The sequence below is a fragment of the Suncus etruscus genome, chromosome 4, assembly GCF_024139225.1.
Source record: "Suncus etruscus isolate mSunEtr1 chromosome 4, mSunEtr1.pri.cur, whole genome shotgun sequence".
Classification (NCBI taxonomy): domain Eukaryota; kingdom Metazoa; phylum Chordata; class Mammalia; order Eulipotyphla; family Soricidae; genus Suncus; species Suncus etruscus.
This window is the reverse complement of record NC_064851.1, coordinates 126,700,459-126,726,188: the sequence shown is the minus strand read 5'-3', so window position 1 is coordinate 126,726,188 and position 25,730 is coordinate 126,700,459. Positions and strand designations below refer to the sequence as shown.

Below are 25,730 nucleotides of genomic sequence, written 5' to 3'. Positions count from 1 at the left end.
CTCTCCAGCCCCAGGCAAGTCATTCTTGATGGGCTCAATGAGAATAAAAAATGTTATGATACTTCCTATGATTTTATTTTGCCAGAGGGCAAAATAAAGACAATCTATGGCCATAGCACTTCCTAAAGATTTGATATTTGCAAGCTCCCTGCAGTGTCATTGAAGTATAAAGAGCACTATTATTGGTAACATTGCCACCCCTGCTGATTTTAGATTTGACAATTTTAAAACATTGCCTAAAGTGGTCCTCAGGGTTGAAGTGGGGAAAGGGACATGTTTCTAGAGAACACTTTTCATGGCAACAAACTTCCTTCTAACTTTTGTGTTAATAAACCAAGAATTTCAGTGAATGTGAGCACCAATAACCAATCTCTCAATGTTGAACACAAAGAACAATCAATTTTTTCTTGACTGTAAGGTCATGAGAATTGAATAGGGCAGTTTTGATGCCAAATCGATACTGCATTGTATATTTCCTACCCAGATACAGAACAATAGATCTACCGCAATGGGAACAAGAATGTCATCAGGATATATCAGTTCAGACAAATCTGGGTTACCACCAATAGAGCCAGATCTGGATTGACTGTGGTCTGTTTCACTTAGTGCTGAAAATGTCAGGTCACAGTGAATATTTATGTAGCCCTTGGAAAAGGTGAAGAGGAAAATCAATAAGCTAAATGTTCTACCTAATAATGGAACTCTTTTCTCCTAGGCTAGTTTCCTTTTTTTCCTTGAATTGGAATTCCTCTGCCTGATAGATCAGTGACACTGTCTTAGTGAAGAAACTAAAGATTTCATAGAAAGCTTAAGGGCAGATGACCTACCTAGATGTGGAATAAGAGTTTTGGTCTCATGATTAATCTCAGAATTATAAGAGATGAATGATTCAAATTTAAGTAAAATTCCCCTTAATTTTAAAGAATAATCTAGGTCTTTTGAAGGTAAGAAAATATCAGGTGAAAAAATTCCACATTTTCAGACCTAGCTTATAATACAGTTATATTGTGATTTTGAAAAGCAACCCAGTTTCTGCATATCTCTATACCCTTACATGGTGACAATGTTCAAAACTTCTTTGTAGAAACGTTATACAGGATATACTAGAGGACATAAATGTTTCAGCAGAAAACTTCATAATTTTTTTATGGTTTTTCAGGCCACACCCATTTGATGCTCAGGGGTTACTCCTGGATAAGAGCTCAGAAATTGCCCCTGGCTTGGGAGGACCATATGGGATGCTGGAGGATTAAACGGAGGTCCTTCCTTGGCTAGCACTTGCAAGGCAGACACCTTACCTTTAGCACCACCTCGCTGGCCCCGAAAAGTTCATAATTTAAAGACAGTTCTCTCAAACCCTGATCTGAATGCTTGTCTACATTTAATATACTCATTTCCCTTAGCCACACTCAGATCTCCAGCCACTCATGTACCTAAAGTTTAAAACAGGCCACTGTTGTTCTCAGAATTATTTGTTTTGCTACATTACTTCAAGAACATTATTGGCCCTTGGACTTATAGACGAGTTATTTCAACGGAAACCAAATTTTAATGCCTCATTTTATATGTGTTTACACTTCCCAGGCACCTTTTAAAAATGAACAAGAGCAGCTCTGATTTGGAGAAAGTGAGCCAGGGTTCTACGGAGAGCCTCAGCACATCCTTCCGGGGTGGCCACGTCAGTTTCACCACTGGCTCCACAGACAGCCTGGCCTCCAACTCCAGGACCTGCAGTGATGGAGGTAACATTTGCCCTTGATTAGGAGGCTTTGGTTTTCTGGGGTCCAAAATATCAAGCCTGAAGGACTGAGCTAGCTCCACTCTTCGAATCCAATATCCCCCTTGAAATTGATTGTCTGTAGGAGCAGTGAAACTCTTTTCTGGATGAATCTAAGACAAGGTACTTCATCCCACAAGGCCTTTTCCAGTTGTGTGTGCATCTACATCATTGTGGTAAGGTGGGAGGAAGTTGTGTTTGAAAGCATTTTGATTACTATATTCCTTTAGTCTTCTCTCAGACTATTTCCATTGGATTAGTTTTTAGAACTTGACTATGTGCCAAAGACAAGTTTTACTCTATGTGTCTGTCTCTGGTGTCCATTATGAACACAGACATGCACACACTTCGGTGGATACAGCAGGTGCTTGCCTGAATGTTTGTTGAGTTCAACCGTGGTGGCTTCATGTCTAACCCACATTCTGGATGAAGCTGTAATGATCCCGTGTGCATATGTCCTGGCTGAAATTAGCCCCAGAAGGGAACTCTTGTTTTTGTTTAGCTGGGAGAAGAGAATTAAGATCTTTCATCTTTTTTTCTCAACTTTGTGAATCCTCTCTTGCCTATTCTTGGATCTATTTTTGCACAGATCAGCCTGGGCTCCTGTGACTTTCTTTCTCATACCTTCAGGGACATTCTTCTCTAAATAATTTTGAAGCAGGGAGTTCCCTTGTCAATTTACTATCACCCACATTTTTTCTCTCTGTATGATGAGTAAAATGTGAGGGAAACGGGCCTATGTTATGAGTCAGCCTATGGTGCATTCTGATGGTAACCTTCTGCTCATTTTGATGGGGAAAAAAAAACAGGAAACATTTGGCTTGATATGGATGTGATGTGGCAAAGAGGAGATGCTTTTTTTTTTTTTTTTTTTTTTTTTGGGCAGGTTTTTTTGGTATTCTTTCTTTTCCCAGCCTATTGTGCAAAACTTCTACAAAGCATATTATTCTGTAGAGGGCTGGGCTGGGCACAATAAACCTTCTAACCCTGGACTGATATGCCTTTCCTGCCCTCCACAATTATGACCAATTCTGAGAGAGTCATCATCTACCATGGACAGTCCCCCTACCCCTGGCTAGCTGGTGGTGAAGATGGCAAATAGAACAGAATTTTATCACCTCAGCACTTTGCTTGGCAGAATAGTGAACTGAAAAGTTTGCACTCTGGATTCTTTAGGACTGGTTAAGAGATAAAATTGAGGCTCAGGTGGGGCCGGAGAGATAGCATGGAGGTAAGGCGTTTGCCTTTCATGCAGGAGGTCATCGGTTTGAATCCCGGCGCCCCATATGGTCCCCTGTGCCTGCCAGGAGCAATTTCTGAGCCTGGAGCCAGGAATAACCCCTGAGCACTGCCAGGTGTGACCCAAAAACCAAAAAAAAAAAAAAAAAAAATTGAGGCTCAGGAGAGGGATTGGATCAGCTAGGAAATCCGGCTGCCTGGAACATGTATGTTTCTAACGACTTCCAAAAGACAGGGAAATCAGTGAGCACTGATAAAGGGTTTAGGGGAAACCTCTCAGTAGGTGGGACTCCAGTTCCTGGCTGCAGTGTGGGTAGAACTAAGTAGATGGAGAGAAGGAAAGGGCTTTGCTTTGCCAGTTAATGAAAAAATAGTGGGGTAAGCAGTGGGAGTCTGACACAGGGAGGGGACCCAGGACCCAACCCCCCCCCCCCACATCTGCCCTTCAGTGGAAGCAGGGGAGGGTAACTGGGGTGTGAAGCTTGGGAAAAAAGGAAGTTCGATTGGTTAGATTCTCAAAGCCAATTTGTAGAGTGTGATTTCTTTATCATCCGTCAGTTAGTCAATGGAAGTGCACAGCAAAATTTGAATTCTTTTTTTGTTTGTTTTTTGGGTCACACATAGCAGCGCTCAAAGGGTTCCTTCTGGCTCTGCATTCAGAAATTGCTCCTGGCAGGCTTGGGGGACCATATGGGATGCTGGGATTCGAACCACCTTCTGTCCTGGGTCTGCTAAGTGTAAGGCAAATGGTCTACTGCTGTGCTATCTCTCTGGCCCCGAATGCTTAAATTCTATTTTTTTGTTGTTGTTATTGCTTTTTTGAGCCATACCCAGTGACACTCAGGCGTTACTCCTGGCTAATCGCACAGAAATCACTCCCAGCTCGGGAGGCCACATAAGATGCCAGGGATCAAACCAAGGTCTGTCCTGGATCAGCCACATGCAAGGCAAATGCCCTACCACTGTGCTATCGCTCTGCCTACCCCCATTGTTTGAATTCTTAAGATCAAAAGTATAGACTCTCTCTTTCTCTCTCTCACACACATACTCATACTCACACACTCTCACTCTCTCCTTCCCTCTCTTATTCTTCTCTCTCTCTCCCTTCCTGCTCTCTCTCTCCTTCTAAACATTTCTTAAGCAGTAATCTGCTAGCTACCTGAAACCTCCTGTCTTGAAATATAAGAAATCTGACATTTATCATATCATGAACCAAGATTGTTTGCTTTAGATCTGCTCTTCAACAGCTGTCTGTCATTCCCAGGAGTCCCTACTCACTTGCATTTACCTCATAACTAGAAATAACTTGCCTAGTCACCTGTCATGTCTTTCAGACTTTGAGACATTGGAACAGATTGGGATAGATTTAGTTTACACCAAAGTTTCCTGGGACCAAATTCCTATCACCCCAGTACCCCATTTAAGTCACAAGTCATCAGTGGATCATGATTACATCAGCAAAAATTTACTCCTGAGAGTTACCCACTTTTGTTGACTTTCTACATCCTCAGTATAAGCTGACCTGAGTGATTTGAAGACAGCACATCAGAGTATCATAATAGCTGTCAGTGTAAACTTTTTGGAAGTTCATCCAGGTCAATGATTAAAGTTAGTTTTTGACCAATCAGGTGTTGTGGCAAAAAAGTAAAGTTTTAAACTTGTTTTATTTTTGTTTCCTGGGAGGAATTCTGGAGGTTCTGCAGTCTTTCCTGGAGATTCTAAGCCAACTGGGCTGGTGGTTCAGTGTAAGGGCCTGAGGTTGCACTACTGCTTGGGTTCTATTGTGTTAGGAATTGCTGAGGTGCCTGCAGTGCCAGAGGTCTCCAGGGCTATATCCAGTGATTCTCAAGGACCTCTAGGGTCATATTCTACAGTGCTTATGGGGTGATGCGAGCTTGAACCAGACATGAATCTTAACCCATATACTCTGACTCCAGCCCCGAGTTTTAAAGTTTTGAAAGGAAAATACGAACATAATTGAAACCTATGACTTTTGCTGTTGTTTTTGTTTTTATTTTGTTTTAGACTCACACTTAACAATGCTTAGGGATTACTCCTAGCTATGTGCTCAGGGGATCATAGGGGAAGCCGGGGATCATATGGTATGCCGGGGATCAAACCCTGATTGGCCACATACAAGACAATTGCCCTACTCACTATACTATCACTCCAGTCTCTATAACTATTGTGTTTTTAAAGTGAGTTTTTCTAAATTTTGTGCTCACTGGCTATCATCTTTGAATATTTATCTTCTTCACCTATTTTTGTTTATTTATCTTTTTTTTTTTTACTAACCCCCCAATTTGTTAGCCTCTGTGAGCAATTGTCTCTGTGAGCAATTCAGATGGCACATGAGTCAGCTCTGGGAAGGAATGAATCTGTCTAAGTAGTTGTTTATTTTGCACTTGGTTTAGGGGGACTGACTATAGGGTTCAAACAGATTTATGAATGACACCAAAAGGAATACTACTTGTGTGAGTGGACAGATGGATTTGAAGGGAAGTGATTGTCTCAATCTGTGGTTTTCACCTGACCAGTGCCAATCTAGAAGAAGAGGACCAGTGCCAGGCCACAGGAATTTCCTCTAAATCATTCTTGTAGCTACTATACAGTCCAGGAGTACTTTGTATTAAAGGACACAAGCTTTTGATGAACTGGTTGGAAAGATCTTCTGATCAGTGCTGGGCATGACAGTTGAAAACAGCTGGTTTAGATAATTATTAGAAATGGTCACAAAAGGGCCTAGAGAGATAGCACAGCGGCGTTTGCCTTGCAAGCAGCTGATCCAGGATCAAAGGTGGTTGGTTCAAATCCCAGTGTCCCATATTGTCCCTCGTGCCTGCCAGGAGCTATTTCTGAGCAGACAGCCAGGAGTAACCCCTAAGCACTGCTGGGTGTGGCCCAAAAAACAAAAACAAAAAAACAAAACAAAACAAAAAAAAAGAAATGGTCACAAAAGAAATGACCAAGAAAATGCTTGTGCTTAAAGTGATGTTTTTGTATGGCCATAGCCAAAGGTGTTCAGAGGATCATATGGTGATTGAACCTTGGGCTCCTACATTCATAGCATAGGCTCTATTCTGAACAATTTCTCCATCCTAAATGGATACTTTTAAATGTACATTAAGGTTGCTTACTTTTTTTTGATTGTTGTTGCTGCTGCAGTTATTGTTGTTGCTGAGATTTTTGAGCTATACCAGGTGGTGTTTGGGCTACTACTGGATCTGTGCCCATTCCTGGGCACAAATGCTTAGCAGACCATATTCAGTACTAGGAATCAAATCAGAGTTGGTCATCTGCAAGGCAAGTGCATCTATATACTTCTGTACCATATCAGGTCCCCATTTTTCTTTTTAATTTAAAACAACATTAAAATTCTGTACCATAGTCGATCAAGCACCTTTGGGTATCAAGATTTCATTGTAGATTAGCAAATGCTCTGTTAGCAGAATAATAAATGAGAGATTCAGCTATATAGTGAATATAGGTATATGCTTACATGAAAGTATAAACTAGGGAATATTTTTCTTATTTAACTACACATTATTTGAAATCAGAATATATAATTTTAAAGTCCTGATTGTAACTAGTCAGGTTGTCTTTCTAATAGTTGTGCCATGTAAGTATTTATAATACAGTGTGAATTCAATCATAAATTGTTATATATCTACAGCATGCAAACTCTAGGTTACATTAGTTGCTCAAAAATTCCCACAAACTCTAGTGCCTTCTTTCATGAAATTTATTTTCTGGTGAAGAGAGATGATTATAGAAAGAAAAAGGAGTAAAGTGGTAGCATGTCACATGCTTTGGGGAGAAATCCAGCCAGGAAAGGGTCAGGGAGGAGAGAAAGGATCTGTCAGGGGAGAGACAGTTAGTCTATGAAGATGAGATGTGAGTCGGCCTGAGTAACAGCCTGACCTTCACTGAGCATTTACTCCTCCATGAAGAATGTTACCTGAGACTCTGCAGAAATAAATCATGTTTTCTAATATACAAACACTGGAAAAGGAATCTGAAATCTTTTGCCTCAAGAGTGTTTGCTGACAGTGTTTCCTAACTTGATCCTGAATTGATGGACACAGTCTAATCTAGTACATTGAAATTTGGTGCAAACTATATTATGTTCTACCTCACCACTCCACCCCAAACTCTACATGTAAAAGATAGCCTTGGAGTCTGTCCAAGAAGATCTGTTACTGGAAAGTGGACAACCTTCTCCAAAGGCAAAGACATTGTGATGGGGCAAGGGCAGTACAGTGTGGTGTACTGATGCTACATGACATGATTGGACTCTCTATGACTCTCCTGTGCTACATGAATGGAAGAGGACCCCCAGCAACTGAGGCCCTCACTCCTCCTCTAGTCCTTTTGCTGAAGCTGGTGGTCCTGGGCAGGCTTACTTTTTAGATCAGGCCCACAACTCAACTCTGTTGCTGTAGCCAACCTTAACTTTAACAATGATGCCAGTGATGCACACTTACAGCTTTACTACTGGGACTGGCATTGCTCTAACAACGATACTATCAAGGCAGTGATATTGTTTTCAACAATGCCTATGACATGAGACTTCACACTAGATGAAAAGTAAGTGCATCCTCTTCAACAATTCCCTGAAAACTAAATCTTAAACCATTACTTCAGTAATGTGCAATGACAATTCTTATCTATGATAAAACTTCAAACAGTGGAGAAATATAAGAAATAAGAAGGGTACCCTCACCTCAGCTTCCACTACCACTTTGGACATTTTTTATTATAATCTCACAATTATTTATTAATATTTTATATACTATGATTTTATTTTCTGGGGTTGGATAGATAGTACAAAGGTTAAGGCATAAGCCTTGCATGCAGCCAACCCTGGCTAGATATTCAGAACCATGTGGTCCCCCTCAGCTTTACCAGGTGCTGAGGACCCCCAAGCACCACTAGTTATAGCTTTTGAGACCCTTTGATGTCTGGGAAATCCTCATGAACAGCATTTTGAACTGTTTTCCCAGTTGACTAAAGATTGAGGAGATGCATGCTCCCCACCAAAAAAGGTTTTTTGTATTGCTATACAATTTTATACTTAGCCTACCTTAAAGTCTTTAAAATCAGAACCTCTAGATCTGTCTCATTTTTAACACCGCATATTTCTTCACTATATAATGAAACCCTTATTTTTCCAATGCATGTTTAAGTTATTTTTATTATATGACTACAGTAAGATCCTGAAAATGATTTAAGCATTTCTGAAAGTTAAATTCTTAGAAGCAGCAAATTGTGTCAAAACATATATGCTTTTAAAAATAGATGCTACCAAATTATTCTTAAATCAACCTATACCACCATCAACAGAGTATGGAAGGGTTTAGAACTAACTTATAATTTGACTGTTAATCTGGAAGAAAAGCTTTAATGATTATGTTTCAAGAGGAAAGGCAAAGATCATGATTTCAGAACCACATGTGGGCTGTAGACAAGGAATATTTTCCATGAGGTGATTTTACACAAACACAAACAGTATTTTTTTTCTTCATGTAAATTGCATTCATTTTGATTATTGTTTTCAGAGATGAAGTGATCCAGAGAGAACCTTCACAAATGCTACGTTTTCCATCTAGTCGTGCAATACTAATAGTATCCTTATATTTTTGGATCATACAAACTTCTTGTAAAAGCAAGGCTTTATTTTGAAGGCTGCCCTGCTTGTTTTGGTTTGTTTTATTTTATAAAGACGTTTAGAGTTAAGTCTGTTTAACAGTGGAACCAAACAAGAGATCACAGTTTCCCTTTGGAAGAAAAAAAAATTCTACTTTTACAGAAACATGTAAGATCACCTGCTCTAATGTGATACTAGCAAGAAATTGGTACACATGCCTTCAGTTTTCTTACCTTACCATGAGCACATTGCACCTGTGAAGAGGGGACATTTTTGACTCTGTGCCTCTTCATAAGCCTCCATATAGAAGAACCTCAAGAAATGCTAATGAGTAAATGAAACTAGTCAGTCCCTGGCAACTATACAAATATGTCATTCTCATGATGTGTCTATAATTTGGGACATGTCATACCTAGCTTTTTGGGAAAGGTGGGTGGGAGTTTTATCATACCCAGCAGAGCTCAGAGATTATTCCTGTCTTTGTGCTTGGGGATCCTTCCTTGCTATGCTTTGTGGACCATTATTCTGTGCTGCAGATAAGTTTGATGACTTTTTTATTTTGTTCTGGGTTTTTGACCACACCTAGAGATTCCCAGGGCCTACTTTAGAGTCCATGCTCAGAGGTCACTTCTGCCAGTTTTGGAGACCATGCAGTGCCAGAAATTTTTTCTTGGTTCTTTTTGTTTGTTTGTTTGTTTGCTTAATTTGGTTTGGGGGCCTCACCTGTAGTCACTCCTGGTTTTGTGCTCAAGACTGACTGATTTAGGGGGTGAGGCCACATGGGATGCCACAGATTAAACTTGGTTCAGCCACATGCAAGGCTCTATCTGCTGTACAGTTGCTCTGGCAACTTCCTAAATTGCCAGGAATCGAACATAGGGCTGCACACATGCAAAGCAAATGCTCTGCTCCTGAGTCACATTTCTGGCATTGAAGTTTGGTGACTAGTCTAACCCATGACTCTGCCCTTTGCCCCCATATTTGCCCTGGGCCAGCAGCTGTCAGGAGGAGGAGCCCTGTCCTCTGGGAGCCAGAGGGCTTTCATTCATTCAGCTAACTGAACTGACCACTTCCTCCATAACCTCAGTACTCATTTTGGCCATACGAACAATGAAGGTATCTATTAAAGCCCAGCAGAACTCTATAATAAGAACAACCTCACTATACTAAGTTTGAACTTTTGGCCTGCATTCTTGCATACAGCTGAAGCTTGAGATCCTGCCACTTGAGATCCTGATTTCTATTCTCTGCTTTCTAAATATAATGATGCCAACCTGTCCTACCTTGTTTCCCTCCATCCAGTACACTCTATGTAAGGTGTAGTTTACTTCTAATTCACTATCTTGAAACTCTTTGACATGTGCACCCCGAGAGACATAGAGGTTCTGTTTCAAAGTCAATAACTGATTCACTATGAAAAAATGAGAAAACTGTTTTTGTTTGTTTGTTTTTTGTTTTTGCTTTGTGAGGGCTAAAGATCTTGGTGCGCAGGAGCTACTGCTGATTCTGCTCAGGGCTTGCTCCTGTCAGCATTAAGTGTTAGAGATAAAACACAAGCTAGCTGCATGCAAGGCAGTATATTCCCTGGTACTATTTCTCTAGGCCCAATATTGGAAATTGGAATGAAAATTTAGGACCTAAGGTTTGGACCCAATTAGTGTGCAAAATCACATAAAAGCCATGAGATGTAGGCAAAGTTCCCAGAAAAGCATTTTCCACTCTCACCCTTTTATACCCTTAATTGTAAGCCAGAATTTGGAAATAGGATGATCCAATGCCAGAAAAGGGAAAAAAAAAACAACCCAGGTTATATTTGAGCTTGGCTCGTGCCATTGGCTCTGAATCCTGAAAATATGGGCAGTGGGCCAGGTTTTGGTTGTTGGTTGTTTAGGGTGTTTTTTTTTTTCTCAAGTTTTTCAAGGCACTTTTTCTTAACCACTGTTTGGTCTGTGGGTTTTGAATCTATTTATGGTGTCAAGGCATAATTGTTTGCTCTCCTTCATGGCTTTTCTAAATGCAGAGTAAGGCAACTGCTGCCAATAGTTTTGCACTGCTGTTCTGTTGGGAGTTTATAGGACCCTTGTTCCCTAAAATAAGAATCAGGACAATGACTAGAGAGGCCAAGAAGATAGGACAAAGGGCTGGAGCATGTGCTTTGCATTTGGGGGGCTCATATTTCATAGCCAGCACTAGATGGTCCCTGAGATCCACCAGGAACTGCACACAGAGTTAAGGGTAGCACTGTGCCCTCTGTGGTGTGATTCTAAAGACAAAAAAAAAAGAAACTGATGTATCCAGTAAGTCTTTGAGGATCCATCTGAGTTCATCCAAGACCAGACTACTTGACTTACATAGAGGAGAAATTTTCATTTCATTAGCAAGGGCCACCACCCATATTATGTTCTTACCTATCTCAAGGAGCCCTGAAAACAAGCAGTGGAGATGGACAATGTGCTGTGGAGACTCAGAGGGGTCAATATCTTCTCAGCAGCTGTGAGTTCTCATCCACAGTTCAGCCTTGAAGACCCCCATCACAGCCCTTTTTTTGTTTGTTTGTTTTTTGGTTTTGTTGTTGTTGGTAATTATTTTTTGAAACAAAAATTGTGATCAGCCTCAGCAATAACCAGTTATGGAAAAAAGGCTCCATGTCACATGAGCTTTTACTCCATGAGGTCTCTCTGCAGCTCCTGTGTTCTGCTTCGAAGATACTCTGGAAGCTTCTTCTTTTTCTTGCTATCATCTCTGATCAGTTTGGCCCTAAATAGCAGTTGGTTTTTGGGTAACAGCATACACAGGATATGTCAGAAACAAAATTAACTCACTCACACACTGCTCCTTAAACTTTTGCTTCCTTTTACTGTCCAGGACTCCCTGTCACATTTACCCAAGTCATTATGGACCTGGGTCTGATCAAAGCCCCTCACAGATTAACCCAGTTCCCATCAGAACACTGTAGAATGCTTGTACACATACAAGTGCGTACATGCAATCACCCAAGAAAATGCCTTTCCCACTCAGGCTGCTGTGTGCTGGGCCTGATTGAAAGTTGGACCTCTCGATTCTCTTTAGTCATTCCGTAACTTCTTAAATTCTAGGTCACAAACCCCTTATTGAGGAGGTCATAAAATATGAGGCAATGACGAATGACTTCTGAAATGATCAAAAATTAATCCAAAAGCAGATGCATCATGAATTCATATTATCCATGTTGTATATATATATCTCTAGTGAAAATGGGTTGTGAGTAATAAAAGTTGAAGAAGCCTGAATCCTGGCATTAGGGATTGTTACATTATTTTTTCTCTTTTGAGGCCACATCCAGTATGGTAAACTCAGGATGTCTCTCTGGGTGCACATGTCAAAGAGTTTCAAGATACCGAATTAGAAGGAAACTATACTTGACATAGAGAACACTGAATAGAGGGGAAGAAGGTAGGCCAGGTTGGCATCATTATATTTAGAAATCAGAGAATAGAAATCAGGATACCAAGTAGCAGGATAAACAGCTTCAGAACCATATAAAAAGCAGGGATGGAACCCAGGTCAGCTTCGAGCACAGCAATCTCCCATCCTGTATACTATTATAGTGGACACTTGATTTGTTTTAAAAAAGGTTCCTGGCTGAAGGATAATAAAGCAGGTAAGACACTTGCCTTGCATGTGGTTGACCTGGGTTAGAACCCACCACTGAATGTGGCCCTTGAGCACTAAGCCAGTAAGTAGGCAACTAAGCCTAGCACTGTTGTGTCTAACCCCCAAAATGAAAAAAAAAAAAAAAAAAAAAAAAAGCTCCTGTTCTCCTGAGTCAGCAATCTAGAAGAATGATTAAGGCAAGAGAAACAGGTGTGTTAGGAGAGGCTGAATGGAGGCAGCAGCAGCTGAGATAATCAAAGGCATGCTGGGGAGTGGGAGGGACTCCACCACACCCATGTGCCTGATCTGGGCTTTCTGACATGAGGACACTGGATGGGGGCAGGTGACTGTGGGCTCATTAGCTCTGCTCCTACAGATCAGAATCAAGGTAGAAAAAGATAATGTTCAAGACATTGAAAAGAGATGAGAAATGCAAGCCAATAAAGTGTAGTGTGGTGAGTGAGTGAGGTGTGTGTGTGTGTGTGTGTGTGTGTGTGTGTGTGTGTGTGTGTGTGTGTGTGTGTGTGTTGGGAGTTGGAGAATGACTAGACAGAAAACTAATTTTTAGTGTGCTCTATGGCACACAGCCTGTCTCTGTCATCAGTGAAGGGACATCAGTCAGGAATTCCGGCCTCTTTCCACTCCACAGCCCCGTCACCCACTTGCTGGTCATGATCTGATAGCAGCAAGCTTCTATTCAAATGCTCCTGTTCACCTCATACCCTCACCACTATCCCTCCTAACAGCCTGTGAGGGCACATCTATGAGGGATTTTGATCCCCCTTGATTTCTTCTCCTTTTTTTATTCTGCTCCTCTTCCTTCCTGCTCCTCCCCCTGCTACGGGGATGAGGAAGAGCCTGTGTATATGTTTTGCTGCTAATCAGGCTTCTTCCTGTGGTGTGTGGGATAGGGAGACCTCTGGACTCTGCATCCTGCCCCAGTCTGGCTATTAAAAGAGACCGTTCCTAACCACTGCACAGCTGCTTGGTTCATGATTAACCTGGGCCTCCTGCAGAGGACCCAAGTCACTTATAGGTCTTGGCCTCCAGTCTGTGAGGATCCATGTAGGGTGAAGCAAAACAATTTGCAGGGATCTTGACAAAGCTCTGGGGAGTTAAGGGGTCAGGAGTGAAGAAGCACCATGTTCCCACTGGCTTAGTGGAGTTGTAGAGGGTCTCACAGTCAGCCCTAGGAGGGTCGTCCCTGCCATAACTCTCTGGTTTCCCTATTCTGGGCTTCCACAGCTGCACACACTAACAATATCCTCCAGTGAGCTTTGCCTCTATGGGTGCAGGGTGGGACCCTGTATGCCTCTCGCTTTGGCATTGTCCCAATAAGTTACCCTGTCTGCTTTCATGCCTTGGCATTATTCAAGAGTGAAACTGGAGCATGGTTGGCAGTGCCTGTCTGCCCAGGGCAAGGTGAATGTGGAATCCAACTTGCTCTGGTGAAGGGCCCCCCCCCCTTTTTTTTTTCCAAAAACAGACTCCCAGGAGCTTTTTTTTTATTTCTTTCTAGTTTTATGGGAGGCATCCAGAAATACTCAGGGACTATTCCAATCTCAGTACTTGGGGGTCATTCCCAGCAGTGTTCTGGGAAAGCTGAGGCACCAGGGATTGAACCCAGAACATGTGTTCAACATGGAGTTCTCCAGACTGGGGACCCAGTCTTGAACTGAGGGATTGGAGTCCATGTGTGCACTGTGGGTTCATTCTGTGCCCCGGTTGATGGGGCCAGTAGCACAAGTGAGAAGCTCGTCCAGAGCAAGAAGGAAGGTTGTGCCCTTCTGAGCCAAGAGCTGTAGAAAAGACAGGCACTTTGCTTTCTTGAGAGCCTTTGCCCACTGACCTCAGGTTTGCCTAGTTTCTGTTTTTTCCCCCCTATCATCCTGCATCAGTTCAAAGAGGGCCCAGGAGGCCTCCTGGAGACATAACACAGAGGGTGAGGGGTGCTCACAGCAAATTCTATCTCACACTCTCATTGCTTTCACATTTCATCTTTCGGGATAATAGGGACCACTTGACAGCTCACAAGAATGGTCAGTGTTCCTTTTCTCCTCTAAAAGCTGTAATTAAGATAGTGCCACAATTAGAGTCAGGCATTGGACCAGACAAGGACGTGGCATTCCACCTGGCTCTCAACTCTCTCAGATGCCCAGGCAGTTTTTCTTTTTAAGTTATTGTTTGATCTGAACTCTGGTCTCCCAGTGAAACCTTTACCACACCCACTGCTGCACAGAATCTAGCCTAGCCTTTGCTCCATCTTGATTGACATGCCATCTTGCCACCTGTGTGCAGCTGGACAGTTTGTGTGAAGGTCCCCAGAGATAGGTGGCATGTTTAAGGCATCTCCAAATTCAGTTCCGCCTCAACGTATTGCAGTATAGGAACCACTGTCAGGAAATACTTGTTTTCCCTTAAGATCTGTTTCATGAATGGGACAGTAACTCAAGTGTTAAGAGCACAGAGCTCTACCATGAGACCTTGATTTTGATTCCTCAAGCACTGCATGTTCCCCACCCTAACTCTGTTAAGCATCACTGGAGATAGTTCTGTTTTTAAAATATATAACATATTAAACCATTCTCTATAGATTTATAGATCTATGTTATATATTTTGAAATATGATCTTATGTAATTCTTACAAATGTGTGTATATATATATATATAATTGATCAAGTCACTTGAGATGTGTTCCCTGGTCCTGCCTCACATGCCACCAGGGTGTTTATCAACATAGAAGCACAGATGAAAAGAAGGTGAGAGTGAGGTGATTTTTACATTACTTAAACCTGTCCTCTCAAAGCCTACATTTTAATAAAATAAATATAAAATTTAAGTTTACAAAGCTTGTTTACATTTGTGATTGCTATTTTGACATCATTTGTAGAAATGGGAGAAATACAGGAGTTTTTCTCGAGGACTAAGAAAATCAAGTCTGTTTGCCTGTGACAATTTATCAGGAGATTGGTGACTACATCTGATGTGAAAATATCTCCAAAATGTAGTGTCAAGAAAAGAAAAACAATACTGGATGGGAGGGTGATCTGTTTGCAATGTCATTTTGTTTGTTTGCTTGTTTGTTTTTTTTTAATTTGATTTTTTTGTTGCCCAGAAATACTGAGGGTATCTGAGTATTCTGGCTCTATATTCAGAGGTCACTCCTGGCAGGGCTCAAGGGATCACATGGGGTGTAGGGGATTGAGCCAGAATCAGGCACATGTAAGGCCTTACCAGCTGTACTATTTCTTCAATCTCTGAAAACACTGGCATTGTAGTGTCCCCTGCATCCCTGGCATACACATGTGTCCCTCCCAAAACTGCAGAATCTTCCTTGTTCTAGTGAAGGATGATGAGTAGCTGTTCCCCTTTACTAAAACTTGTAAACAAGTGCACAAGGGAAGCAATATTTCAAGCAGCAGCACCATTGTCATGCCCTTGTGTGAATGTGTGCATGTGTGTTTGCATGGTTTGCCTGACATATTCTAGAAGGATGCAGAGACTTGACAGTGGGGCTCTCTTCTGCTTGGAGGGGTTCTGTGCTGAGGGACAGGCTAAGAATATGGCATTTCACCTAGTGCCTTTGGATGAAAAGGCAGGAACAAAATGAGATTTTTTTTAATTTTCTGTTGAATCGTCATGAATTACAAATTTATAGCATTTTCGTAATTAAATTTCAGGTCTACAATGTGCCAATACTAATCCCTTCACCAGTGTCCACTTTACTCCAGAAATGTCCCATTCCCTAGTTGCTTCTATAGCAGATATCTTTTTCTTTATTCCTCCCTGCTTCTCCCTATTATAGGTTATGTGGTTTAAAATAATGTTTGTCAATGAGATATCATCTCACACCACAGAAACAGGCACAAAGAACAAGAACAACCAGCGCTAGTATTTATGCAGGGAGAAAGGGAGAAAGAGACTTTCACTGCTGGTGGGACTATTGACTGATTTGGCTTTTGGGGGAAAACAATATGGATATCCCTCAAAAAAATTAAACTTCTATATGATCCAGCAATGCCACTCTTAGGAATATACCCTAGGAACCCAAAAACACAATGCAGATAAGCCCTCTGCATTCCTATGTTCATTGCAGCACTATTTATAATAGTCAGAATCTGGAAACAACCCAAGTGCTTAAAAACAGATAAGTGGCTAAAGAAACAGTGGTACATCTACACAATGAAATACTGTGCAGCTGTTAGGAAAATAATTGCATATCTATGAAATTTACGTATACATGGATATATATGGAGATTATTATGTTGAGTTAAATGAATCAGTTGGAGAGGGATAGATATAGAATAATCTTAGTCATTTGTGGGGTATAAGACAAATAAAAGATAACATGGTACCGTATTTTCAGGCTTATGACGACAAACTGGCGTATAAGATGACCCCCTAATTTTACAGTTAAAACATAGGTTTAGGCCTATATTTGCTGTATAAGACAGAATATTCCTGTGCTGCAACTGTATCTTCCACAGTGAGCCAATCACAACAAGCAAAGGTCCAAAAGTTATACTGTAATAGACATCCTCTCTGACTCTGGCCAATCTGAACAGGCTTTTTACAGTGTAGATTTGGGTACAGAACACTGTATAATTTGCATGCATAAAAATCCTGCTTGAATTGGCTGAGTTAGAGAGGCGATCTGAGCAGCCTTGCAGTGATTGGTGTAGGATCGAGTTGGAAAATACGTTTTGTGGCAATATTCAGACAATTTTCGTTTAACGGCATATTGAAACATTTTTCGGGATATGCTCAGCGTATAAGACGACCCCCAATTTTCGGTTGACTTTTTTTTTTTGTTTCAAAAGTCATCTTATACACCAGAAAATACAGTAATAATATCCAGAGGTAATAGAGATGAGGGCCTGTCCACGCTAGGAACTTTGCCACAAGCAGTGCAGTTATGATAAAGAAGGGTCCATTGTGACAATGGATCAGTTGAAACTGATCACTCTGGAATGGGAGCTGAAAAGGAATAAAGTGATATTCATGGTACCACTTTCATTAACTGTAGTGCAAACCACAGTGCCAGAAATGGAAAAAGGAAAAAAAAAAAAGGTGGAGAGAGAGATGTAAAATACCTGTCTTAGAGGCAGGCAGGTGAGAGGGTGGGAGGGAAACTGGGAACATTGATGGTAGGAAATATGGACTAGTGAAGGGTATTTTATATTGTATGACCGAAACTCAATCACAATTTTTTAACCATGGTGCTTAAATGACTAATTAATTAAAAATAAAATAAAAAGGGGATGGAGAGATAGCCCAGCAGTAGGTTGTTTGCCTTACAAGCAGCCGATCTGTGGTTCAAATCCTGGCATCTCATATGGTCCCCCCGAGTCTGCCAGAAGCAATTTCTGAGCATAGAGCCATGAGTAACCCCTAAGTGCTGCCGACTGTGAGCACCCCCCCCCCAAATAAAACAAAAAAGAATAAATAAAACACTGTCCATGATAGGGTATAGTGCATGCCACTTTACCTCCATTCAGTACTTAATCCTGGTCTGGAGTGACCACTTCTTTTATGTTATCATTGTGTTTTCTTCTCTGCCCAATTTCATCTCTTCCTCCACCCCAGTGGCAAGCTTCCTAGTAAGGACCAGTTTTTCTGTTCTTCATTTCTACAGTCTTTAGGCTTTAGCTATCCCCCTACTAAGTTTCATTATTTCCTGCATGTGAGTGCGTTCATTCTATGTCTGTCCCTCTTCCTCTGATTCATTCTACTCATGAATGCCTTTTGTTTTGAACTTGGCTTTAGTTGGTTATGTGGCTATTGTCTTTCAAAAAATACATAAAAGTTTGGAAACTCGGGAGATAATACAAAATATAGCTCATTTTTATTTTTATTTTTATTTTTTTGCATGAGGTACATCCTGTTTCCATTCCTCCAATGTTTATGGTTCTCTGGCCCTTCCCCAGGGGTCACCTCTTAGCGAAATTAGAAATAGTTCCTGAGCACCCCCTGGGTATGCTTCAAACCCTCTCCCAACCCCAAGTGCACTAGATAAAAGTAGAATCAAATAAATAGTTTTACCTGCCATCATATGGAAAGATACCCTGGAGCTGGGTCAACTCGCACTAACCATTTGTCCTTCTCTTCCAGGCCCCTCATCCGAGCCCACCCACTCACCCACCAACAGCGGGAAGAAGTTGTTCGCTCCTGTTCCATTCCCTTCGGGCTCCACTGAGGATGTGTCCTCCAGCAGCGCCCTGCAGCCCCCTCCACTCCCCCAGAAAAAGTTAGTGAGCAGAGCTGCCAGTTCCCCAGATGGCTTCTTCTGGACTCACGGGTCCCCCAAACCAAGAACTGCGAGTCCCAAACTGAACCTCAGCCACTCGGAAACCAATGTCAGTGCCCATGAAGAGCCCCCCTTCAGCTACTCCTGCAGCCCTGGGAACTTCCACAACCCTCTCTTCTCTTCTGAGCCTCTGGAGAAAACTTTTAAAGGGAACGGCCACTGGGGCCCAGCCCCAGGCCTGGCGGGCAGCCCAGGCAGTGCTGGAAGCCCTGGCCCCCAGTGCAGAGGGGTCCCTTCGGCCTCCTCCTCGCAGCTGAGTGTGTCCAGCCAGGCCTCATCCAGTAGCACACAGCTCCAGCTCCACAGCCTCCTGAGCAGCATCAGCAGCAAGGAAGGGACCTATGCCAAGCTAGGGGCGCTCTATGCCCAGTCCCTGGTGCGCCTCGGGGCCAAGTGTGAGGACCTATTCCTGGGCGGCCAGAAGAAGGAGCTGCACTTCAATGAGAACAACTGGTCACTCTTCAAGCTGACCTGTAACAAGCCTTGCTGTGATTCAGGGGACGCCATCTACTACTGTGCTACCTGCTCTGAAGACCCTGGCAGCACCTACGCTGTGAAAGTAGGTATCATTTCTCCTTAACTGCTTTCCCTTTCTGTGATTTCTCTCTCAGATTGATCCCCAAGCTCTAGTATGCTGAGGTTACAAGCCTGGGTGGAAGATTTATGCTGAGCTTGAAGGAATGAGTTTGGGAACCTAATGGGGTTAAGGAAATACTTCAATGTGTAGTTTGCTTGTGTACTCCATAAAGTTCTACAGGTGTGCGCTATGGGCTGCGTTTTTGACAAAGATCTGAGTGTAGACTGGTGACTTCAGAGTCCTCTCAGACTCGTTTGTTTGGTTGGTTTTGGGGGAGTCATACCCGGAGGCACTCAAGGTTTACTCCTGGCTCTGTGCTCAGAACTCACTCCTGGCGGGCTTGGGGGATCTTATAGGATGCCGGGATTAGAACAGGGTCCATCCTGTGTTGGCTGCTTGCAAGGCAAAGGCCTTACTGCTGTGCTATTGCTCTGGCCCCTTTTCTCAGACTCTTTGTGAGCAAGTAAAACAATTAAGACAACGCATTTCAGCTCATGGAGCCAACAGAAGATAGACCCAGGCAGCATCTTGGCTAGCAGGAGAGGAGCGATAATGCTGACTGGATATTCATTCTTTCTTTAACTCCTAGCCATATGAAGCACTTGCCCCCCCTTCTCCCCACTCAGTAAGTAGTTTTACAAGTGAGGGAATTGAGACTAAATAATTAGCAAGTTGGTGGCTAATAGGGATTCGGAAATCAACTTTGTATCTCCAAAGCCTATCCTAAGTGTTACCATGTGACAAAAATGAACTTCAGAAATGTTAAGTGACTTGCTGCTGAAGGTCCCACAGCATTTCCCTCTTTGAGGTTGGACCATCACACATTGCTGCTCTCTGCATAGTTCTGAGCCAACCTGCATCATTCCTGGTCTCTACCTCTGACTTTCCCTTTTGTGTGGCCTCTTTTCTTATCTTCTTTGGGGTTACTTTGTGAGTGCAGGCTTTGAGGGCATGGAGTGGGGAGCTCCAGCTCCCTTCTTAAGTTGCTCATTCATGTCCAGTAAGAAAAGGTGCAGGAGGGGCCTGAGAGATAGCACAGAAGTAGGGTGTTTACCTTGCTCACAGCTGATCCAGGGCAGATGGTGGTTCCAATCTTGGCATCTCATATAGTCCCTGCCAGGAGTGATTTCTGAGCACAGAGCCAGGAGTGGCCCTTGAGCGCTGACAAGTGTAACCTCCCCCCCACCAAAGTGCAGGAGTGTGTTCATGTAGCAACGGCCTTCATGGGGTCACTTCCTGCTCATCATCAAGATTGATTTTGGGAGGAGAGGGGCTTTTGGGCCACACCTGGTTTACTCCTGCCTCTGCTCAGACATCATACCTGGTTGGATTCTGGAGATCATATGTAGTAGTTCTGGAGACAAAACTAGGGGCAAATTTCTGCAATGCAAGCACCTTCACCCCCATACTATCACTCTGTGCTACCACCACTAAGAACATTTTTTAAAATTTTGAGTAGGCATTGCAGTGGGTTTTACTTTCAAAGGGTTTGGGGATTTTGTTTGCTTGTTTGTTTGGGTTGTTGGGCCACAGCCACTTATGCTCAGTGGTTACTGTTGGCTATACACTCAGGGAACACTCCTGAAGGTACTCAGAGGACCATTTGGAATGTCAGGGGTTAAACCCAGGTTTGCCACCTGCAAGGCAAATGCTCTACACGCTGTACTATTGCTCCAGCCTCCATTTAACATTATTCTTAGAAAAAGTTAGACACCGCCATAATCTGAAGGCTCAGCATATTATAATTATTTGTAAAATGTCTGGGAAGTGGGTGTATGCCAGGAGGATCCCACCTATGTCAAGAGTTGCACTGGAAGGGAGGGCCAAGCTAGTAGACACTGGCTGGAAGAACACATACTAGAGTCAAAGTCAGTGGGTGTGACTTGAACTTCATCACCTCCTGGTAGCTCAACCCAGAAGCCACTTTATTGGAAAGCCAAACTTCCCTGCTATACTTTCTTTCATAATTGAAAGAGAAGATCTAAAATCCCAGCATTCCCCTACAAATCAAGCAGTGCTATATCCTCTACTGGAGGAAAGTGAATAGATGATCCAGTGAATGTAATATGATTTTAGTTGTTCCCGTAGGCAGAGAGCAAGGATCTACCCCATTCCCTGAAAGCCAGGCAGCCGTGAGGTACCTTTTGCTCATTGCTCATACCAGGGAACTATAAAAGATGTGTGAATCACCTCTCACTTCCTCCTGTATCTGCCTTCAAGTACTTCCTTCATGCTTCTGAGCTTAAAGCTGCAGACTCATTCTGACTTGAACTCAGGGACTAACCTCAGAGGAAGTGCATATGCAAGAGCCTTGCAAGTCTGAGGCTCCGGGTGCCCTTCCCAGCACTGTAAAAGAGAACTGATTTATTCTCATGAACCTACGAGAAGAGCTTTATCCCTCTGGCCTGCATTGTAGAAGGTGATGGTAACCATTACAAGAACTACAAGAATGAGGGCCCCTAGCATGGGATCTGTCATTGGCTGGATCAGCACCGGGGCTAATCAGGTTGGTTTTGATACCTATAAATGATAGCTGTGCTGCAAAGAATGTGTAGGCTTCTATAATGATGTCACATTCACCACCTTCTCCTTAGAACAGTGGTTCTCAAATAGTGGGGCACGCCCCCAGGGGGGGCACGAGGTTCCGTAAAAGGGGGTGCATTAGACCTTGGCAAACACTGTTATAACAAGCTAAGCCCCCTGTTTATGTCTCTGTATGTCTCTGGAGCTGAGAGTTGCTGTGTCCTGCTTCAAACCCCACTTTGAAAAGCTATGCATTGCAAAACGTGCTCATTGTAGCCATTAATCAGACATCACCTCTGATTAAAAAATCAGCTCAAATTATTTTATATACTTTTGTTTTGCAGGTTAAAGTTTTTTTTTTGTTTTGTTTTATTTTTGTTTTTGTTTTTGGGCCACACCCATTTGACGCTCAGAGGTTATTCGTGGCTATGTGCTCAGAAATAGCTCCTGGCTTGGGAGGACCATATGGGATGCAGGGGGATCGAACCGTGGTCCGTCCTACGCTAGCGCTTGTAAGGCAAAGACATACCTCTAGTGCCACCTTTCTTCTTCCTAGGGGGGGGGGGCATAACAGAAAATAATTGAGAAGCACTACCTTAGAACAACATGGGGGTTCTGCTTTCCCAGAGGATGTTAGAAACCAGCCTTAGAAAAGGGAACAGTGCCAAGGGAACCAGAAGGTGGGTCTGGCATCTGATGAAAAGCTGAGGGGTGGGAGAGTGTGGGGTACAGAGGAGGAGGGAAGATGAGAATGAGATGAAGTCTCCCCGACACTACTACTCTCATGTCCCTCATGCTGAATAGTCTGGGTGCCCCCTCAGGCCTTTTTTCCTGCTCATCCTCCCCACCCCTTCTCTCTGATGGGGGTGGTGAGGAAGCCCTGGCTGGCCCCTGATTTTGAACTGAGTCCAGTAACCATTGATTCTGCTCCTTCATTTGCATCTCTACAGACTGTCAGCCGCTGGGCTGGAACTCTGGCCCCTGCCCAAGTCTGCCTGTCCCAGGTCTTTGATAGCCTTGAGCCCCTTTTGGAAAGGTTTCCCCCAGCCCCAGGAGCAGCTGCACAATGGCTGGCGTGACTGATAATGACTCACTCACCACTCTGGTTGGCAGCAAAAGCTGGAGCCATCGCCATAGCGACCTTTCTGGCTTCCCTCACTCCCTCTGACCAGGCCCAGCAGAAAGCTCACTAGTTTGATCTCTTCCAGTGATTGCTGTCAACCCAGCCTCTCTGAAAAGAGGCCAAGTCCCCAAATTTACAGGAGGGGCACACAGCCCATACCTTCAATGTGGGAAGTCTGCACTTGTAAATTTGCTATTCACATTGCTTTGGGGAGTTGTTTGTTGTTGTTCTTGTTGTTGTTGAGTCAAACCTGGCAGTGCTCAGGAGTTATTCCCAGGTCTTCATTCAGAAATTGCTCCTGGTAGGCTCAGGGACCATATGGGTTGCCAGGGATCAAACCTGAGCTGGCTGCTTGCAATCTATATTATGGCTAGACCAGGCCTCTCACAGTGCTTTGTAATTCTACAGTCAGTGTTTTTTGTGGCGTTTAGTTGGGCATTCCTGGCGGTGGGGGGCAGGGTGGGATTTGAGTCTTTCACATTCATGCAAATTCCCAGCTGAGATGGAATGAGGTGGCCATCTGCCTTCTGGTTCATGCTTTTCTATGTAAACAAGTGTCCTTTTTTTCTTATTCAGTTTGTCTATTCAGTGCCTCATTCTTCACATTTTTGTGCTTTTTGTTGGTGATGCCACTGACTGAAATTGCCAAACAGTGCTTAGGAGTGGTACAAACACCTCTGAGGAGCAAAAGATAAGCTTCTTTCAGACATGACTTAGGATGCTGTGAGTCACCAGTGCTGAGAAACCTTCTCAGGTGTGAGGTCCTGTTACCTAGTGAAACCTCATTTTTCCTCCTTCTCAAGGCATGTGCTGGTCGAGTGATTAACAACACCTCTCCATAAAAATGCTTAGTAGGCACAATGCCACACTGTCAGTAGAGCTGAGTGGGTGTCTTTGGGGGAGGGAGTCCCTCCCTGGAGGGACATGACCCTTCATCACAAACCCACAGATGGTTGGCAGCCAGCCTCATACGCAGTGGCTTTGCTTCTGCAAGATTATGCTTCTTAATTGGGGTCACACCTGACTGAACTCAAGGACCACCCCACCATCACCTCTCTTTCACTCCCAGAGAGGTGGGAGTGGTGGGCCTCTTGCCAGTACTGCTTGGATCCTACCTTCCTGGGGACTTCCAAAGTTACACTCAGTGGTATTCAGTGGGCTATGGGGTTTAGAGGTTCAGTTCAGTATCTCATACATAGTATGCATAGACTCGACCACTTGATATTGCTATAGTCCAGACTCAAAGGATGAGATCGCACAACTGGAATAAAGCTTAATACTTTAATCTATCTGCCAAAAAAAGCTCCCATACTGGCCAGCCAGGGCCATCTCCAGAAGGAAATGAGGACCACCTAAGGTCATGAGGAAGATTATATAGGGAAAGGTTATAGGGAAGTTCCAGCTTTCTGATGATTTTTAAAATAATTGGCTATTGTCTAGGGCTATCTTCCTACTGCTCCCTGTCATTCCCTGATAGGCTACCTGATATGGTTAAGTAACTTGGGGTGGTGTTAATGGAAATAGGCTTGTGGAGACCTAGAATGTGGCTTATACCATGTGGTTCTTACAAAATGGTGTTTCTTCCTGCTCAGAACCTGAGAAAAAACATGCCACGTGGCCTTTACAAAATGGTATCCCTCCTTATTCAGAACCCAGGTCCCAACAATATCTCTCTCTCTAGTCCTGCAAAAACTACTTTTTTGTTTGTTTGGGGCTACAATTACCAGTGTTCAGGGATTATTCCTGACTCGCAATGGTCACTCTTGTCAGTGCTCAAGAAACTGCCAGAAACTGTAGTCTGTTGACTGTGTATGTTGCCAGGGATTGAAGAGAGGTCAGATGCCTGCAAGATAAACACCATATCTACTGTACTATCTCTCTGGCCCCTGAAAAATTATTTCCAAATCATGCTATCCCCAATTTCCCTAAGTTTTATATTTCTCAACTGGATGGAGTTGGCCTATAGAATCAGTGCCTGCTGCTGAGAACTTCGGACAGCTATTGCCAACTCATTGTTGTACCTATCCTAGAGAGCATCATCTGGTTTCGAATGTACTTACTTTCATTTTTTGTTCTGTGATAGATTTCTCCATGAGCACATCATCTTCTGCCTTCCTTCCAACAAGGATCATTGTATTTAACAGTTTCTCAAGAAGCTGGTTTCATCTGGGTCTTATGCCCCAGAGATTTTTTGCATGACTGTAATAGAAGTTGGATTGTTGCAAAGGTGCTAGGGGTGGTAGGAGGGCAGGATTCTAAATATTTCAGATATAAACCCTGTAGTTGCTGAAGTGGTTCATGATTGCAGCCCAAAGGGTTATTTGGGAGATTGTTTGCAGGAAGGTATTTTACTGGGAGAAGCAAACTCTGAGCTGCCTGAACTGCCTTTCTTCTCTGGATTCCAGAGCTTTGTCTGCTATAAAGCACTGCTGAGTTTACACAATGGCCTTAGGAGAGAGGAGACCATGCACCATGTCACAGGAAAATGAGGCCTTCTGTAGGGCACTTCTACCTGACCCAGGCCTCTCGACCTACAGGAAGCAGCTTAGCTCGGGCTCACACAGAGTTGTGAGTGCTGTCATTAGGACAAGAAGGGAAGGAAGAGGCAGAAAGGCAGTTGTGGGGATTCCCCAGAGAAGGGGGAGATCATCTGCTTGTTTTCCTTTTCCCCTTGGAGCATAGGATGCTTGTGGGGACTTTGGACTTGCCCTCCCTGGAGAACCTTCTGTTTGATTTCAGTAGCTGTGACTCATCCCTGAAGGCAAAGTGCTTCCTCATGGCTTGTGCGCTAAAATCAGCCCCTGCTTGCCGGCATCTCTACTACAGCCAGGAACTGAGGCAGCCCAGCAGAACTTGGGCCAACAACTGAGGTTTAGGTCCTAAGAGCTGGTAGCTATGTGTTTA

General features: G+C 43.2%; 1 protein-coding gene across 1 annotated transcript in view; it reads left to right on the top strand.

The window, feature by feature from the left end:
* PRAG1 (PEAK1 related, kinase-activating pseudokinase 1) overlaps positions 1-25,730 on the top strand; it is a 54,385-nt gene that overhangs the window by 26,106 nt on the left and 2,549 nt on the right. The window contains exons 4-5 of the mRNA XM_049772325.1: positions 1,585-1,742; positions 18,408-19,162. Of these exons, the coding sequence (XP_049628282.1) occupies positions 1,585-1,742; positions 18,408-19,162 (913 nt within the window). The remainder of the gene's footprint in view (positions 1-1,584; positions 1,743-18,407; positions 19,163-25,730) is intronic.